The sequence below is a fragment of the Lissotriton vulgaris genome, chromosome 2_1, assembly GCF_964263255.1.
Source record: "Lissotriton vulgaris chromosome 2_1, aLisVul1.2, whole genome shotgun sequence".
Lineage (NCBI taxonomy): Eukaryota > Metazoa > Chordata > Amphibia > Caudata > Salamandridae > Lissotriton > Lissotriton vulgaris.
Window position 1 is genome coordinate 2,020,129,793 of NC_141687.1, and position 20,868 is coordinate 2,020,150,660.

The 20,868-nt window shown below is 43.7% G+C and overlaps 1 protein-coding gene across 1 annotated transcript in view; it reads right to left on the bottom strand.

The window, feature by feature from the left end:
• Positions 1-5,856: 5,856 nt before the first annotated feature.
• The window catches only part of HDC (histidine decarboxylase), a 247,775-nt gene continuing 232,763 nt past the window's right edge, over positions 5,857-20,868 (bottom strand). Inside the window, exon 12 of the mRNA XM_086958246.1 lies at positions 5,857-8,735. Within this exon, the coding sequence (XP_086814372.1) occupies positions 7,992-8,735 (744 nt within the window). The 3' untranslated portion in view covers positions 5,857-7,991. The remainder of the gene's footprint in view (positions 8,736-20,868) is intronic.

Consider the following 20,868-nt stretch of genomic DNA (forward strand, 5'->3'; position numbering starts at 1 on the left):
TATGGAGCCACTCAGGGCCACACAAAGTGGCTTTGCGTGGCTTCATAAATCACATGCAAGGTTTGCTTTCCTCTTGCACCACGTTTCGTGGAGCAAGAGCGCCACACACCGGCTCATACATACGCCCTTATGATTCAATCGGAAAGTTGGTTTGACCAATGTAATTTGCTCAATTCATTCACCATTCTTATAATAAGGTGCTGGTTTTGGAATGCAAGTTTGACACAGTGGGTAAGAGGCCTTTGGATCTTCTATTTAAGGTTGATTAAATATCTGCAGCATTTAAGGGCAGTCCAAGTGGCAAGACCCCAAGTCCAGATGAAATCCCTATCGATTTGTTTAAAAATAATACCTACTTTTGGGGCCCAATCTTAACTAATTTGTTCAGGGCCTCTTCTAACTATCCTCTTCTGTTGACATGGCTGGAGGCCATGTTTGTACCAATTTTTAACAATCATTTGCAATGCAGTAGGTCTCGCATTTACAGGAGTTTGAGTTTATTTTTGTTTTTGTTTTTAAAATATAAAAAAAGGCATTGTCATTTACAATGCCAATAACTTAAACTCGCGTACATGTGAGACCCATTGCACTGCAAATGCTTGTTTTTGCAGCAGTGATTCCAGTGTAGTGCTTTGCAGCACTTCTCCAGGTCTGGCGCTATAAGGGAAACTGATTCTGTGTAGCAGGAAGTTCAGTCATTCCAGACTCACAGCTGTCCCAGGTGTGCAGTGAAGGAGAACGGACTCTACTCTGCAGCTGCAGTGAGCAGTGATCGCAGTGGCCTCCACTCGGCTGCACTCACTGCTGTGGTGCTCTGGATGCCGTAAGAGGCAGCAGAGAAGCAACTCAGTTTCTGGGGTGAAACAGATGCAGGGGTGAAACAGATGCAGAGGACTGAGGTCTGGTTGCAGGGGCCCGGCTGTGACTGAATCCGGGGAATTGAGTGCCGCCAAGTGACTGGCTCCTAGAGTAATGATTGCAGTGACCTCCCTCGATGACTTGGATGTCTGTGCGCAGGGCAGATACCCCCCTTCTCCTGTCTTTTGTATTGCACAGCGCCACTGCCGACACTCTCTTGTCTGTGAGCAGTAGAGTCCTGTGAGTAGCACACAGCCACCCAGTCTGTGCACAGTACATAGAGACGCTGTTGTATGTGATCAATAAGAACCTCTCCTGTTCGTGAGTGGTGCATGGACCGGACCCCTGCTGTCTATGAGTAGTACACAGACTCCTTTTCTGGACCAGTACACAGTGCCTCCTGCCTTTCCGTAGTGCGCAGAGCTACTGTCGGACAGTGAGCAGTGCACAGACTCTCAATACTCCCAATCTCTGGGAAGTATTTAGCCCTCTCATATCTGTGCAGAGTGCACTGACCCTCACCCTCCCTCCTTGTGGGCAGTACACCCCCGTGTCGGCGCAGAGTACACGGAGTACCCTGTCCCTGTATGTGCGCAGTATGCAGACACCCCTGTCTGTATAGAGTACACCAAGCCCCCTCTCCCTGTCTGTGGGCAGTACACAGCCCCCACCACCCCCTCAGCCTGTGGAGACAACACCCAGCCCCCTCCTGGGTGACCACGCGGCTCCCCGTTGCCTCCTGCAGACCAGCGATTTACAAAAAGGGGGTGGTGATGAACAGAGTGTCTGAGTTAAACAGACCACTCTTACCCAGTCCAAAGATCAGGGCTTGATCCATCACCGTTATTTATCTCACTGCCCCATCCCAGCTCAGAACCTGGCTATATGCAAATCAGTCTGTCCCTGGCCCAGTGCATCATGGGAACAGGGCAGACTAAACTACCAAGCCAATTCTTCACCAGAAAGGAGACAAGCTACCGGGGACCGGTTTCTGGCATTTCAGCCTTCTTCGGCCCGGCTTGCTTGAATCCTGATGGAGCAGTGAGAAAGGGACTCATGTCTGAGCATACCCTGCCACACCTATAGTGGCCAAAAACGATTTACAAAAAGGGGGTAGTGATGAACAGAGTGTCTGAGTTAAACAGACCACTCTTACCCAGTCCAAAGATCAGGGCTTGATCCATCACCGTTATTTATCTCACTGCCCCATCCCAGCTCAGAACCTGGCTATATGCAAATCAGTCTGTCCCTGGCCCAGTGTAAGAATTGGCTTTTGTAGTTTGGTTTGCCCTGTTCCCATCATGCACTGGGACAGGAACAGACTAATTTGCATACAGCCAGGTTCTGAAACTGGGATGGTGCAGTGAGCTAAAAAACGGTGTTGGATCTAGCCCTGATCTCTTGACTGGGTGAGAGCTTTCTGCTTAATTCAGAGACTCTGTCCCTCACCACCCCTTGTTGTAAATATTCCTGCAGACCAGCAGCACACCGCCACTCTCCCCGGCCACCTTCCCCTGCCCTTCCTTACTCCGGCCTTTGAAGAGTGCCGCCTGAAGATGCCCGGTTCTCACCAGACTGCTAACCTTCAACCTGGACATTGAGAAGGTCACGGTCTACAGCAGGCCCCTGGGTAGATACTTCGGCTGTTCCGTGGACTTCCACCTGCCTGACCGGAACACATAAGTGAGGAGAGACAGTGTGCAGCTGAGGTGAAGTGATATTTGAACATAAGCGTGCAGTGGGAGCGTGTTAGAGAGAGACGCCACGAGCGTGCACATCGCCTGTCCGTGTGTGCACATGGTTTGTCTCCCTTCCGAACCAAACCAACAACAATAGTCTCGCCAAGGCAAAAGCAGCGCAAGCGCTGCATTCGCTAGGCGAGATCTAAAAAGGGTGACAGGAAAGATCCCTGCTGCTATCAGCCAATATTCTTGCTAGTCTCCACAATCAAGGTCCTAGGGAGAGTTCTCCTGGTAAGATTGAAAACCATGGCTGAATAGAAGTTTACTTTGTCAGATGTTGTGGCAAAATACCCTCTCTGAAGGGTCACCCCAAACTTATTGCCTTTCTCCACTTTTTGCAGAACCTTTTTGTTGGCCTTAGGACTCTTAGCACTTTGCCACTGCTAACCAGTACTAAAATGCATGTGCTTCTCCCCTATAGATGGTGACATTGTTGTATACCTGACTGGCATATTTGATTTATAAATAAGTCCCTTGTAAAGTGGTATGACCTGGGCCGCCTTTAGCACTGATGGTGCCAGTGCGATAATGTTTGTTGGCGCCCCCCACTGACCACCCCCGCCAAGGATTCCCTCACAACCACCCTTTAACAGTACTCCTCAAGTCTCCATAACCACTCTCTCACTCAGATGCATTTCATTAGGTTTATAGCACCACTCATACCAGTGTAGAGTGTCAGAGCCATCAATCACTCGTTACCCAGAGGCAATCAATCATGCATGTGTAAATCCCTTTATAGAATAAGTTACATAAGACAGAAGGCTGCAAGGTGTAGGAGTCACATGTCATCCATACTGGTAGGCAGTGTAGTTTAAGAATGCTTGTTATGGTGAAGCAGAAGCTCAGAAACGCAACAGCATGGTTGGGGGTTCTCTTTAATAATAAGATTTGATTTCTACCCAACTGAACCCTGTTTGCAACATTAGTATAATGAAAGACTGGAGTACACATCACAGCACTTTAATCTACACCTTGCAGTTTACATGCATCTCATCATTGACAGTTAATAGCTCACTGTGCCAGATTAGTATTTTTACTTATAAACTGCAAGTAACAAAATGGTGTCTCTTCGAAAAGCAGTAACGCACTAACCTACCAATTTACAATATATGCACTTTGTGATCTGCATGGTACACGTTCTTTGCAGTAAGCATATTAACCCTCAGTGCTACCTTACCATTAGTCGAAACTTCCACTAGACAAACCTCTGATCTCTCTCTAGGAATAACATTAATCACCAGTAGTATCTTGACATTTTTATTGGTGCCTGAAAATTTGAGGCAAGGAAGGTAGCAGCTAATGCTTTTAAGTGCATATAATAGCAAAAACAGCGCCCCCACCCCAAGTCAGTGCTTGTGCGGTTGCACCGGTCACACTGCCATAGAGCCGGCCCTGGGTATGACATATACCCAGGGCCTGTAAGTCAAATGCTACTAGTGGGCCTGCAGCACTGGTTGTGCCACCCACACGAGTAGCCATTCAAACCGGTCTCAGGCCTGTCACTGCAGGGCCTGTGTGCATACTTTACTGCCACTTCGACTTGGCAATTAAAACTACTTGCCAAGCTTGAAACACCCCTTATAATACACATATGTCATCCCTAAGTTGGGCCCTAGGTAGCCGTATGGGCAGGATGCTGTGTAATTCAAAGGTAGGACATGTAATGGTATGATTAGCGTTTCCTGGTAGTGACAAACAACCTATTTTGTTTTTCACTACGTTGAGACCTACTCCTCTCATAGGTTAGCATTGGGATTCCTTAATACACTTTTAATCTGTAATTCCTGATCAGAGAATAGCAGTTTTGTCATGTTTCATATGTGTGAATGGTAATGGCAAATCCTCCTTACTGGTAAAGTTGGATTTAGCATTACTATTTTAGAACTGTGACATTTAGAATGTGGGAATTTCTCTGTGCTTAGAACTCTGTGTGTTTTCCAGCCTGTCTCCAATACACTTCTGGGCTGGGTGATAGCTACACCTAATGCATTCCCTCTAGACAGCCACAAAATAGGAAGGATAGGTGTATCTGAGTACCCAGCTATATGCATCTACATTCTGATGGCCTTGCCTTGGCCAGATGGATGGCATGGGCTAACACTTCAATTGAATAGACAGTGACCTGTCCCCACACAAAGGACTGATTACCCTCCACAAATAACCTAGCAGACAGGACTGGGTTGAAAGAGATATGTGTGCACTTCAGAGAGCTGCTTTGAAGCCATTCTCACATCAAAGGCACTTTTGAGTATAAGTACTGGGTTTCTGACCCCATAAAATCAGACAACACTGTACTTGTAACTGAAGCTCTGCCAGAAGAACTGCATGCTGCTTAAAGGACTCAACTGGACTGCTGATCTGAAAGGCCCACTTTTCTGTTTCTTGTCCTGCTGCTCTCTGACTCTGCTGAAGGAGAGCTGGACTCTGCCTTGCCTCCAAGTGATCTCCAAGTGCTTGTTAGCTTGCCTCCTGATGCTTGAGACTCAGGGTATCAAAGTCTCTGCCCTTGCTACTGTGCCTGTCCCACTGAAAGTGGCCCACATACTGGCAACACAGATTTTGATGCATCCCCTGTCTGTGTGTAGAAGAACCGGCACATCAACCCGGTTGCAAGATTAAAATCAACGCAGTGCCTCATAACCAGCGCTTTGCCTGCAGAGATCGACACATTGGACATCATGTCGCAGCTGCTGCAGCTTAGTGCGATCGATGCATCCCCTCGACTGCATGGCAGAATCTCCCACATTGCTCGATGCCTCTCAACTCTGGCTTCCATCTTCATAACTGACGCATCACCTTCACTGCATGGAGAAGATCAACACAGCTCTCTGTTTGCGACCAATAAATGTACTTTGTTCACCGGGGCCTGCATGGGTCATGTAGCCGGTGCCCAGTACAGCATAACCTAGGTTACCTTTTATAGGCGCTACTTGCTTCTAAGCACTTTACTGCATTCATTCCCTTGAAACTATATATCTCAAGTTTCCATACACTGGATATTTGTAATTTTGCCCTTGTTTTGTTTTGAATATAATAATAAATTTTTTAACATCAAACAAAAACTATTACCTTAAAAAAAGATAAGCAGCATGATTAATTCACTTCGTTAGTGAAAAGTGCTAATATTAAATGTGCTAATCAAGGTATCTAAATGTTTCTTTGAGTCACTTTTAAGCTAAATACTCTTTTTATATGTAGAGGAGATTCATGAGACAAAAAAAGCCAGAACTGACATAAATGAAAACAAAAGTGCGTAGTTTCTTGAAGCAATCTCTTTATTTCTTAATTTTCTGCTGCATCATTGTTTGTCAGGTACACGTGTTCATTATTTTTTGATAAGCTGGGTAATAACAGCATAGTGTTCAAAACCTAATATAATATGCTGAAACTCGAAACAACTCATTTTTTTAATTACAAATTATAGTTTCAAACTGTGACCACCCCCACATTATGTTTTCATTCCAAAGCATTTCGATGAAAAGTTCAAGTAGGACCAGCACATTAAGATCAGAGGCGAGGGTATGGAAACAACATTGACACCTTCAGTGTTGTGAGACAGGCAGACGTGTGAAAAGAGGTGGGTTGGATAATTGGGCATTGCTTGTTGGTCTTTTTAGGGGCTAGTGTGGGTGATTGACCCACAAGTATGGGGGGGGGGGTTGTCCTGTTCTGCTGAGATATTTTTTTACGTATAAAGAGTTATGGCATCTGCATGTACCTTGCCAAATGTAATATTACTGATTGTCCTAGATCAGGGTTTCTGCATCTAGGTGTGTATTGGCTGGAAGAGGAGTGGCAGCTAGAAAGCATGCAGTCTACATTAATTTAGTGCTATGTCTGATTGAACAGATCTCTGTAGAGTCCATCCAGGACTAACAGAGTAGAGCCCAATGGCATGGATGGGACACACGTAGCCATGTATTACCTGCAATCTGTATAGAGGTTACCATAGAAGTGCAGTCAAAGCAAATGCTCTTAAAAGAATTAGCAGAAATGAGAGAGGTTAGGGAGGGAGTGAGCGAAGTAGAGGGGACGAGGAAGGGAGAAAGAGAAAGAGTGAGAGAGCAAGAGAGAGAGAAGGAGGAAGTGAGAGAGGCAATATGACACGTTGTGTGTCTGTGTGTCTCAGTGGCCTTTCAGGCTGGATTTGGGTGTTTCGAATGATAAAATACGATTTTCACCTGATTACTTTCATAAGAAATGTAGATTAAAAAAAAAAATGCTGGTTCGCACTTCTTGGACTTCAGTCTCATTCACTATGTTTCACTTACTCTTGGAATATGGCTCTGATATACAAAACAAAAACATTATTACGGTCGTAAACAGCGATTCTGACTGTTTATGATGATAATAATTATTTTTTAATATGTACAGACCCCATTTTAGGAGTCTGTAAATTATCAACTCCTAAAAAGGGCTTTTGACTCTATAAGGAATCCCTATTTGGAAGGGGTGTGTTATAGGCATCCCTTCAAATAGCATTTTTTAGGCGATGTATTCGGTCACAAAACATTGAAAAATCACCGACTCCCGAGCTGTGATGGTAAGCCATGTGAATTAAAAAAACTGTTGAAGAGAGGCAGTGGTCCAGATGATCGCTAACTCTCAAACTTAATTTTTTTTAAATGTCACTTTTTTTCACTCAACTCTGTTTCCAATAAGGAAAATTGTCTGCTTTTAAAATAAAAAGATGACTTTATTTAAAGATATCACTCTTTAGGCCGTAGAAGGCCACCATCTCTATGATGGTATCCTATTTCAGGAAATCACAATTTTCAACCTATCTCATAAATAATCACAAGGCAGGTCAGATTGCAAACCACCCCAAATGGGAATTTTGCGAACCAACCTATTAGTTCATAGGTTAGTTCATAAAATTTCACATTGGCCGCAAAAATTCTGGTGGTAATTTGCACCAGTATTTTGCAAACACTATCTTTCACATCAGGACCTATGAAACTGGCTCATAGACCTTTCAATGAGATTTTACGCTCCCTATTTTAGTCCGCTTTCTAGAGTGCACCCTACCCACAGTCTTCAAATCCAAGTTGAATTACCTGCTGAAATGAAGCTCAGTGATGGATGGCAATCCAAGAGAAGGGTTCCTGATCATAGACATGAACACATTTTTTCCATGTCTTGTGACAAAGATACATACTAATTTCTTTGTCGTTTGATAGCACGCAGAGTTGTTCTGTTTATGACACACTTATTTTGTTTTATTAAATGTGTGGCTGTCTAATAAATGAAGAACATATGTACTTGATCACTTTGACGCACACACATCATATTTGTAATTTTCCAACACTGTGTACGCTTTAAACACAATTACAGAATATTGACCATTAGCCATATTACAAGATGATCTTCAGTTCCTACTGTCATCCTGAATCAGACCATGGCCTGTAAGGGGCAGCAAGGAAGTTGCAGACCACACTGAATGCTGCACTCTGGAAAGCTAGGAACGCTATAAAATTTAATTAGTTTTTTGAAGGCATTTTTTTCTAAAATGATCACCTTCTCAGGCAGTTTGGAAAATATATTGCCTATTGTGTGAGACTGATTTCCTGCAGCATCATCCATAGGCACTGCTTTCTGATTGGTCATCTCTCGGATACCATTTAATGGTACACTGTTGCAACTCAGGGAACGGGACTTCTTTTCTGTCTCTTGGACAGACAGATACCTGTATATGAAAGAAGATGACTTATGTTTGGTTGCAGCAGAATCCTCTTCTGGAAAGCAGTCATCAGGTGAGCCCTGCTCTTCTTCAAAAGCTTGACTGACCCAATACTTTGGACTGATTATTTCATTTCTAGGCTGCACAGTGATCTTGGCGAAAGAGGTTTTGCTCCCACCTGTCCCCAGGGAAGGCTTATTAGAAACAGTATTCTCTTTGGCCGTTTTCATTTGGTTCAAGGCATGGGTCGGTGTCCATGGGTGATGCTGGTTGGTCACTCGGGTGGCTGTCTCTCGGATGATGCCCCAGTCTCGCTGTATGTCTTCTCTGGTTGTGAACTGAGATGTCACGGTGAAGCGGATGATGAATCTGCCCTTGATGGTGGCTGGAATTAGGAACATGCGGCCATCTTTTGTCAGTTCTTTCAGGACCTGTTCTGTTAGGCAGTCGGGCCCCTGTTTATACAAATAAGAACACAGTTAAATGACATAATATAATAGTTCAGTAAGTGACATATATGTGGCACTCGAGGGCCAAGGTCCTAAGCAGCATTAGAGGGGTTGTGATCACCTGATGGCTGATTCGAAAAATAAGCATGAAAAGACTTTGGGCTGTTATCAAAATATACATGGAACAGGTACCTGACCTTTAACCTTCTTATATTACTACAGTTGTATCTTTTAACAGTGGTTCAAATAAGATGTATTTACTACCGAGACTCACTCCATCACCTGTGTGTCACCACTCCCACCAAAGACAGATGATGACTAAAGGTGACGCATGGAGCATCTCTCCAACTAACAATCCTTTCCTACCACGCTCAGCCTCACCTCCCGCACCAGTCAAAAGTAAAGGACAGCACCAAATGTATTGTATTCTGCGAGGAAATTTAAATCAGCATTTTAATTTATAGTCAAAATCTTAGTTCAGTATTTATTAAGGACTAAACAAACATTGGTTGACCTGGCGAGAGTAAATGCAGGGGTATATTCTCAAGAACGTGTGATGAGTACCGCAAATTAAGCTTAACGCAATTCTTCATATCGCAGTCCATCGCGGGAAAATAATAATGTGTCAACTAAGTATTCATAACACAGAGGCACCATGCGATAGGCCCACGATAACGCCTCAAATGTCTGCGATAAAGTCATCACGACGCCGCAAAAATGCAAAACACAAACTCGAAAAAAGTTGCGATGAGGCCAATCGCGATACAAAAATCAGCGAAAACCAGTAACAGGCCTGCAAATCCCACATGTCGGTGGGAAAAATCACCATAAAAGAAGAAAAAAAACAGACAAACAAATGCCAAACAACAGCGAAGCACAATGGATGTCGCCAGAGCAAGTACAGAGGAGAACCAGAACCCCACAAGCCCCCCGGAGGACCAGCCTGGGACCTTGGGGTCAGGGAAGGACAAGGAGAAGAAAGTAGGAAGAAGCGCTTCAGTCCGCAGGAAAACAGGATCCTGATAACAGAGGTGGTAGAACACCATCAACAACTGTTCGTCACCTCCACTGTGTCATTGGTAACAAAAAATGGACTATGGCAGTCCATTGTGGACAAGATAAATGCTTTCGGAGTGCTGAAGAGGACAATGGAAGAGGTCAAGAGGTGCTAGAATGACGTCAAGCGCAAAACCAAGCTGAAAATTGCCAACAACCGGAAGGCAACAATGCAGACTGGAGGTGGGAGTCCTGCGCCACAGGAGGAACTGGACGATTTGGATGAAATGGTGTCCACAGTCATCAGTGGGTAGACGGTGGCAGGAGTGAGGGGACGAGACACTGTTCAACATGACCAGACACAACAACAGCAGGGGGAGTAACGACCAGGGACTGGGAGGACGGGGTCGATGGGCACAATGGCACAAATGCACAATTAAGTAGAGCATATCTGCAAACAAACCATGCCCCAGACACCCACATCCTACCAAGAGACCAATGTACCCAAGTACGCAACTTCTCAGCACCGTATAAGCATAGAAGTCAAAGGCACACCGCACGTAAGGGAGAAAGGGCAGCAAACTCAGGGCTGCAGGGGTGACTCCCCCAAATTGAAGCACAAACACACATAACATGCAGGGCACGGTACACACTCTAAATATCGATTCCTAATTGTCGACCTACACAAATATCGAGTTGGAAATATCGAAGGTACAGAATTTCGATGTCAAGAATATCGTTGGACAGAAAATCGACCCTTAGGTAAGTGATATTGAATTTATTTATATCGATGTAAGTAATATCGAAGTTAGTAATATCGATAGCATATATATCGATGTAACTAATTTCGATGTTACTAATATCGATATTTGTATGTGTTTAATTATGTATGTGTAATATGTTTTTCTTAAGTATTTTTTTTAATTATATGTGTATTATTTTTATATATTAATAATGTTATTTTTAAGTAATTTTTATGTTTTAGTACCGGAGCGGGTTGTGGGTTTATAGGGGAATAGGGTGGGAAGTAATTAAAATATACTTAATTAATTAATAATTTTTAGGAATTAAAAATTAATTTTAATTAATTTTTGTTTTTATTTCTGTAGCGGGTTGTGGGTTTATAGGGGAATTGGGTGGGAAGTAATTTAATTGTAATTAATTAATGATTTATATATTTTTTGTTATGGATAATTATTTTATTTATAATTAATTTTTTTAATTGATATGTTATTTTTTTAATTGGTAATTAATGTTTTTAATTGTTATTTAATTCTTTTAATTGGTACTTCATGTTTGTAATTGGGAAATACTTTTCGGAATTGGTAATTAATTATTTAATTGGTAAATCATTTTGTTTATTGGCAATTAATTGGTAATTATTTCTTATTAATTTGAAAATATTTGTAATTAATTGGTAATCAATGTTTTATAAAAAGCATTATTTGGTATACAATTAATTTTATTGTTTAATAATTTTTAATTGTGAATTATTTTAAATAATATATATTTTTGTAATTAAAAATATTTTATTGTTTAATATTTACTATTTGGTGAGTAATATTTATTAATTAATATGTATTGGTATTTGTTAATTTATTGTTAATTATTCAAATGTAATTGCTTTTAATAATTATTAATTGTTTGTAAATGATTTAGATTTATTTAAAAATTTAATTATACATTATTTTAAATATAAAAATTATTTATGAGTATTTTATATTTAAATTCTACGCTATCCAATGCCTTCCCTACTGTTGCGCCCTCTGGAGTTGGAATAGTAATTTTTACCCCTACGCTATCCAACACTTTCCCTACTGTTGCACACTCTGGAGTTGCAATAGTAATGTTTACCCCTAAGCTATCCAACGTTTTCCTTACAGTTTCACTCTCTGGAGTTGGAATAGTAATTTTTACCCCTACGCTATCCAACGCTTTCCCTACTGTTGCACTCTCTGGAGTGGGAATAGTAATTTTTACCACTACGCTATCCAACGCTTTTCCTACTGTTGCACTCTCTGGAGTGGGAATAGTAATTTTTACCCATACGCTATCCAACGTTTTCCCTACTGTTTCACTCTATGGAGTGGGAATAGTAATTTTTACCCTTACGCTATTTAACGCTTACCCTACTGTTTAATTTTCTGGAGTGGGAATAGTAATTTTACATTCTACACTATCCAATGCTTTCATTACTGTAGTTTTCTTTGGACTTTAAATAGTAGTTTTATTTATTTATGTGTTTAATATTTTTTGTATTATTTTAGATACTGTTGTATTTAATTAAGTTTAAAAATATTGAAAGTATATTTCATTTTTTTTATTTAATAAATATATTTGTTTATTTTTATTTATGTTATTATTTTATGTGTGTGGATATTTTTGTAATTTATAGTATACTTTAATAATGTATAAGTAATTAAAATAGTTATTAAAATGTATTATTAGGTAAGTATATATTTTATGTTATGTTTATTTTTAATTAAAGTTATATTATTCAATATGTATTTTTTATTAATTTTAAACATTATTGAATATGTTTAAATAGGTTTCTTTTATTTATAAGTATTATTTACTTTATTTTACTATTTTTTTACAGAAAAAAAACGGTATTTTAAATTAGGATATTTTTAACATCGATATTTTGATTTCGATATTTTTGTACTTACCATGTTGTGGATAGGGTGTCGATATACTTGCCTTCGATATTCCAGTATCGATGTTCTGTAGGTCGATATTATGTCAGTCGATATTCTGTCATAGATTTGCAGGACACATCAACATTGAGAACCAGGCAGTACAAACCGCAACACGTCCACAACAGGACACAACAGATGCTGCTTGTGTGTAGAAACTGGCCAATCACATTTGGCATTGCACGGAAATGTGAGCTGAGAACGTACAAGTACAAACACACATCCAACATGTTGTCGCAATGTCCACTGACCCCCATCAAATAGGCAACTCCCCCCAAACAGCCACAATGTACACAGTCCTGCAGTCCGAATGAAAAATGGTACAATTCAACAACATACATGTGTACACATTGTTAAACTGCATCTCCCCTTCACGTTGCAGAGGGACAATCAACACCTCCTGCAAAGCATCCCAAACCTCTCTTCTCTCATGATGAAGAGGACCACCACAGCTTCAACTCCGACGCCCTCCAACAGCTCATGGAGAGCCACCGCACCCCACCTTCAGGAGCAGGGCATCCCAGCCCCTACAAGGAGAACCCAGCCCATGAAGAGACCACGCAGCAGGCAGCACCCACAACCACAGCTGCCCCCCAGGACAATGCCGTGTGTTGGGGTGCCAGGAGAATCTGGATGAACAAGTGCGGGTGGGCTTCGACCGCATGGCAGTCAAACTAAATGCCATACGTGGGTGTTTAAGTCCAATCAGAGACCACTCACGGTCCCTAACGGACACCCACAGCCGCTCCATGCTATCCAATGGACCATAGCTGACATCGCTGGAGCCCTGACTCAGAGACTAAAACAACTGTTCAGTTAGAGTGGCACTAGCGATATCACACGGGTGTTGGAACACATGCGGAGGTCAATGGAGACCATGGAGTGGACGGAGGCGGAAAGAGCAGCTGCCACGGCTGCACACCAGTGAGAGGTAGCTGGGTTCCTCAAAGACCTCAGGACCATCCTCATGGCATTGCTGCCACAAGGCCTGGCACTGATGCATGCTGCTGCTACCACTGCATCCACATCTCTGCCCCCTGTAGTGTCAATGCCACACAGTCCGGCTGACATTCCACCTCCGGCCCCTGAAGTGCCACTGCTACACAGTGCTGGAGAAAGACCACCACCACCCACACTAGAGGCACATGAAACTGCAGAGGACGAAGAAGCGGATGAATCTGCCATCGTGGTAAGAAGTACACAGTAGCATGCATCTCCCCCATAGGGCCTGTTTCTGCTTGGTTCTGCCCTCTGCATCATCACCTCCCACTGTCCCTCGATACACTCTGCAACACTCGCTTTGGACTTCGACATGGAATGCCATATCCTGTTTGATCGCCAATGACACAGCAATCAGACAGCGGACTGAACTCCTCCTCTTCCTTTGGACTTGTCATTCCCTGAAGGACCCTGGCTGGCCCTTCACGGGCCAACATCGTAAAGTGGGGTTTGCATGGCCCTGTACTGCTCCAGCTGTAACACTCCATTGAAAGTACATTAAACATACATAATCACACAGATGTGTCATGTCTATGATCTTTTAGGTGTTGGAGTATGGATGAATGTAGGCTCAATGATTCCCCCTCATGTCCATGTTGCTCATGTCGTTGGACTTGGGTCACAGGGTCACACATTGCCGAATGCGGTCCTGGTGGCGCCGACATAATGACAGGGACACATGCATTAGTTACTTCCTTGTCCAGCCCAGTACGGAACCACATCCAGAGCCCGGGAGTCATTGTTCACACCCTTATGCTGGACTTGCATATGCCAGGACAGACCAGCCCCTTCCACTTACACTCACAGGGACAGGGACAAGGCTACATGTCCCAGGTCTTCTAGTTGTCAGCATGTCACAGCCACTCCCTGATGGCTGGTTTACACCCATACCACACCCATCCAGCACACGGGTCACAAGACGTGACCCTGCCAATTAAAATGGCCCGGCGCACGTGGTGGACGCCATTTCCCCTCTCTATCTGGGTGCATCCGTGTGGTGTACATGTAGGCATGAGGGCCTAGGGCCCTGCAACATCACATTCCCCAGGGCCGGAGGTGACATAGTGTCATCCACAACACAATACCCAATCATACAGGGTCCATGACTTTTGGGGAACAGACTTGGTGGCACCGGATACACTGTGGCCGGCACAGGCAAACCGCCACAGGACGGTGACTTTCGGTGCACTGAGGTAGGGGCACCTTAAGTGCTGAGCGGGGGGCAGCCTGCGATGATGCCCCGTCGTAGCGGTCCGGACTGGTGTCGATCGATGTGAGCCCTGCTAGACTGCAGTGTAGGCCTGAGCCAGAGGGCAGTGCATGCCCACCACCACATGGCATGGCCTCGCGGGTCACAGAGTTAGTGGCACCTCAAGGGCTGAGCGGGTGTGCAGCCTGCGATGATGCCCTGTTCACTGGTATGTCCTCAGCCATAGCAAAATTAAGACCCAAAATCAAATGTGAGACCTGGTGGTCCGCGAAGTGAGGCTGCATGATGTGGAGGGTGCAATGTTCGCGGGCCCCGGGCTTGGGCCTTGCACCAGCATGTGGTGGGCCCTCTTAGTGATACGCCAGTAGCAGAAGGGAAGCAGTGAGGCCTGGGTGCGCAGGGGCGGGCATGCACAGCTGGGCAGCGGGAGGGGTTGGGGTGCAGCTGCCTGGCTGCCCATGGGCAGACAAGCGATGATGTTGTGTTCAATGGTATGAACTTTGCCATTCATGTATCTGGACTCTGTTTCAGATGACGGATCTGTTTCAAATGTGGGACATGGTGAACTGCACTACATACCGACATGTGGTTGGAGACACAACGGTGTCAGCAGGTGAGCAGTGAGGCATGGGTGCGCAGTGTCGGCACTCTCTCTCCCTGTCCCTCTCTTCTTTTATCTGTGTCTCTCTCCCTCTTTCTTTCCGTCTTTCTCTCTCCCCCCTATCTTTCTGTCTTTCTCTCTCCCTCTCCCCCTCTCCTACCTTCTTTCTATCTTTCTCCCTCTCTTTCTCTCTCTCTCTGTCCTTTGATGAGCGTAAGACATACCTTCTCATCTGGATGTGTGTCTTGCAGGCTGTGACCTCCAGATTGCCAGAGGAAGAAAGCCGCCATGTGTCTTCATTTCTGTTCTTTGTTTATTTGAATAAATGTGTGTTTGTTAATTCGAAGATGAATGTGTGATGCTAATTTTTGTAATGACACATGCATGTCACCAAATGTGATTGTGCGACATCAGGAGGATTTTTTGGTACATGATTTTGTGTAGTTGATGTGGTATGTCTTTGCCCAGGGGGAGACTCCGCAGGGGGGGTGTTAGGCCTCGGGGTGGTGTTGGTGGGTGTTGTGGCCCTGTTGGGGCTCCGAGCTGCATGATCAGTGGCTCCATGGCATCTGTTGTTCTTCATGTGTGGCTGTGGGCTGGGATCCCTTTTCTGGTGCAGGCTGTCGTATGACTTTACACCAGGTCAGAGCAGGTGTTAGTTTCCTGCTGCTAATGCGCCTTATTGCCTGCTTTGGGTTCTTATTGCCAATCTGGCTGGTCGTTGAGAATGTTGCGGAGTGGTGTTGTTGCTGCTTTTGGAATGGGAACACCTACTCTGCATCTCATTAGTGATAGTTGCAAGGTTCATCTGTGGCAATGTTTTTTGATGCTGCTATCGTGGGTAAACTGATGATTTGGGCTGTTAGCATCAGTTTATGAATCGGGAGATAAATTTATCGCAACTTTGACTACGATAAAGTGCTGTTAACTCGGCAATAGCTCCTTGAGAATATGCCCCGCAGTCTTTCAAAGAAATTAGATAATGAAGAACTACAGAACAATGTTCTCCCAAAACTCTAGGCTGCCTGAGACGGTGTTCCTGGACAGAGCTCCGAGTGAGTTATTCTCCTCTACTTTACACCACTGAATATCAGACAAAATGAGTGTTTCGACTATCAAGCACCAAACACACTTAATGAATGATCTGTTTGTATCCTAATGTGGTTGCTTTATAAAGTATGCCATCTGTGATTGGCCACTCTCTGTAATTAAGGGACCACCTATGCCATGGTGTCCAACATTCATCCATGGAGTTCCTGCACTTTTGGATGAATAATTCCTCCTTGCACAAGTAATAATCCACTGCAATATAATGCGTCCCATTTGAAATCCATTATTCGCTTTGGACATAGACATCTCAAAGTTAAGATCATAAGACAGCGGCCTGTTGTATCCCCAATCTCTAAGTAGAATCTTGTTCAATGTCAGGAGCCCAGGTTTGTGGGAAAGTTGTCTATATAGGCTTGTAAATAGTGAAGTACTTAACATGAGGTTTTTGACAATTGCTAGAAGCATGGTAAAGTAGATTTTGTGTTTATGTCCTAAAATACCTTGTGGGTAACGTAGGAGTAAGTTGCATTGAAATAAATTTATCAGGGTGTGGCCAAGGCTGAGACCTACTAAGAAATGTCTCTACTAGGCTCGATGTGCCAGGTCCCTGTTGTGCCTGAAACATACAAGCAGAAAAGGTCCAATTTATAAAAGAACAAACAAACAATGATTAGAGGGTGTTCTGTCTAGAAGTGACATGTAGGAGCAGCTCAATTTCGAACCCTCCATGGTTTTATCTTACCAGCTCACCCACAATGGCAGGCAGCCAGCTGGTCATAACCCAACCCCATGGGTCAGCCATATTCGATCTTGACGCCTTTTGCTCTCAAACTCACAAGATGGAGGACACATGGACCCTTCGGGTCTTCCCTGGTTGGCAGAGAAAGACTGGGTAGAGTACCAGGGGCCCATAAGCATGTGATGAGCTTACAAATAGATATGGGGCTGTGGGGAACACACAACCATCTCCTACAGGTTGGGGTCCTGCGACCCGCTTAACCAAGCACATTTCTGACAACTGCCATGCAGAGACCTCTGCCTTGATGGAGTATGGGTCCAAACAACATCACACGGAGTGCCTCAAGAGACAGCGGATGGTGCTGTAACCTGGTTGGGACATCCGAGCCTCGCAGGCTCACTCTACAAGTGCCAAAGCCAAATAGTGTGAGGGGATCAATCGCCTGTCCCCAAACCTAGATCCAAAGTGTACACAAAAGGCAAGACTTAATCACACCAATCCGAAGCCTTTGACCGAGGAGCTGGTAAAATCAAGCCCCTCTGGAGGAGTGGTGGGTGTGTCCCCCCCTTCGAGCCCTGCTGTCATACAACTGAAGACTTTACCAAAGTGGCTAGCATACTATACTACGGACTTGAGTAGTGCAACCATGTTTGTGCTGCCGCCCTATGCTCACCGGTCAAACAAAAGATGAAGGAAATGTCTAGTAACAGGAAAACTACTCCAAAAGCAACGTCCATTAAAGACATGCTCCAAATTCTCAAAGCCAACGCAGGCTTTGAGAATTCTGACAGCTCACGCACAACTCATGAGAGTCACTCAGAAAAGCCACAAGGCTCTCAAACACCAGATGTATGACGTTACAACGCAGGCTATTACAACGCCTGCCTTTACAACGCGGTTTTTACATCGCATACCTTTACAACACATAGCGCTTAGAGGTGCTGGATAGTGAAAAGTTAAATTTTCTATTCCAACTCCAGTCCCCGTGGACACTAGGGAAGGTGTTGGATAGAAAATTAAACTTATTCCCTATCCTAGAGCGCCCCCCAGCGCAATGCGTTGTAATGGTTTGCGTTGTAATGACCGCGTTGTAATGGTAGTGCGTTGTAAAAGTTTCGTTGTAAAGGTTGTTCACCTCAAACACCAGCTACCAAGAAGGACATCAGAATCCTCCTCCAGAAATTTTGTACTGACCTGACTTCCCTAGAACAGGACCTCACAGCGGAAATCTCAGAACTTGATTGGACAGAGAGTAGCTTGGCCAAACAGGCGTCCGAACAGAATGAATAAGCTTTCCAGATCAAGCCCATTAAACATCAACAAATAATGACAAACAAAATTGACGACCTCGAAAATTGGGCCTGGCCCAGCAATATTTATCTAAGAGGCAACAACAAGGACGTACCAAAGCAAGAGATAGAGGCAAATGTCCAAGAGCTTTGGTACACTTACATCAACGCCCGCCCGAAGAGCCAACTCTTCTCAACCACACACATAGGTTATTGACGGTCTACTAACAATGCAAAATCCTGGTTCCTAATGTGCTTACATGGGCTGACAACTTCTAAGATAAATAAAAGATCCTCTTTGAGGCCCAGAAATAAGAACCATTGATCTTAAAGGTTGGGATTATCTCACTCTACCCACTGAGGAAATATACCAGCGCTTTCATCTCCCCATCATGGAAAGCTTCACATTAGCACTCCTGAGACATTGGGTATCCAAAAGATATATAGGGGACCCCCTTTAGATCACCCACTCCACTGGAGGCCCGATTGTCCCCCAGCATTTGTTCACAAAAGATACTACAGGCTTAAACCTGCTAACTCCGAAGACTCCTCTGGAAGCAATTAAATACGCTTAACCAGACGCAATCTCGGAATAGCTAGAGCAAACACGCTGCTCCCCATATGTTTTCATTCGGGAGAGACTGAGATCTACCCATTCAGTGATTAACACAATCGTCCGAACAGATACGGCTGACACAATCTCTCCTGCCAGATCTTTTTACAACAGAATTCAGCGGTCAACTACTTTAAACATTATAGTCCTGAAGATGGTCTCACAGATGGAAGCCTAGAGACCGAAACATCGACTATTACACTTTTTTCTTAACATTATTGTTTGTGATATTGAAAAAGTGTATACAATTGTAACAGTGAAGGCTGGAGTAATATATTTTCTCCTGCTTGTTCCATTGTGTGTGTCATTTTACAAGTACCCTTCATGAACTCTTAAGATAAAATCTATTTTTTACATACACCCGTGTTTTGCTATACATTCTTTTGATATATATTTTTGTGTGATTTGTTCAGTAGTACAAAAATATAGTGCAGTTAGAATTTAGGTTGTCAAAAGAAATTAATTAGCAAGCAAATAATAAATCTTGCATCCAACTGTGAATGAGAATATTACAAACTGAGTTCTACAATAAATCCCTTGAAGGCACACCTACCTGTTCATTGACTTTGCCTGAGCCCTCAAGGGTAGATTGGGTTGCCCATTATACTCACCTATTTATAAATAGGCTCTGAGGTAAAGGCTTTTCCTGGTTTCACAAGGGATTTCAACAACTTAATTCCAAATCCAGAAACACATATGTGCAGGTATGGGAGTAGTACTTGGGGATTCCAGAGTGCTCTAGGGCAGCAATATGGCACCAAGCAATCAAAACATTAATAAGTACAACCTCTGGAAAATGCTTACAAAATCATGACTCGCTGGGACCTCTCACCGGCCATCTAAAAGCAATGTTTGGGGGATCGGACTTCTGCTGGAGGAGCAGTGGGGGAAAGGGAACGCCCTTACCAGTTTGGTGGGGATACAATCACATGAGCTTATTCTGGAGCAAAGTTTTGTCTCACATCAAGTCAATTACGGGGAGAAGACTACTTCTACAGCCTCTCATACTACCACTACTAGATGACCAGGGGAAAACAGTGTGTTTCCCCAACCAAACCGGGGGCAAACTTAGTTCCTGATGTTTACTGGCTGCACCACTCTCGATATGCATATGTGGAAACAGCTGATGCACCACCTCTTTCCCTGTGGAGGAGTAAGGTGTGGACCATCTTTGCAATTAAAAAAAATGATTGGCCATAGTTCATGACAGGGCTCACAAATTTGGTAGAACATGAATTCCTTTTATCACACACATGAAGCGATCACAGGTCCTTAGGGGTGAAACTGCAGCCCTGTCTGAGGTCTTCAAGCAGTCTACTGTCCCTCCAAAGTAAGGACAATGAACACTTCTGATGAGAACGGAGCTCTGAAAGAAGTTCTGTCGTCTTCCTCGGGACCAGCCCATCTCCACTGCACGCACCCACGTGAAACAGTCCATGCTATATTGATGCATGGCGGGGCAGGGACTCATGGTGGCTAACTCCAAACCAGCAGCTGATACCCTGCAACACTGTTAATAAATACAAACATTTTCTATGCATTCCAATATCTGTGTGTATACAAGATGGAAATGAAGTCAGTAAAAAATTAATTGTATCACTTTTGGTCTAATGTTATCGTTGATACCATCTGGTGTGAATAACTATTGATAAACACATTTGCTGTATGCGCTATTTGATATTATGCATAATAACTGAAAATAAACAATTAAGGCTCTTAAATGGAAATTAAAACCCCAAGTGGTCTGAGATCATGTGATCAGATGAAAACGCCTGCTCTAGCCCTAACACCTGTGCCAAGGCAATTTTTTTCAGAAGGAATAACGTTTCCAATTATGCACAGTCCACGAACAGCGACGAAGCGGAAAATGGAGTGCATGGGTGTTCTCTGCTGCCATGCTAATGGATCCGACAAAGTACATACAATCGTGCAGTACAACACCTATC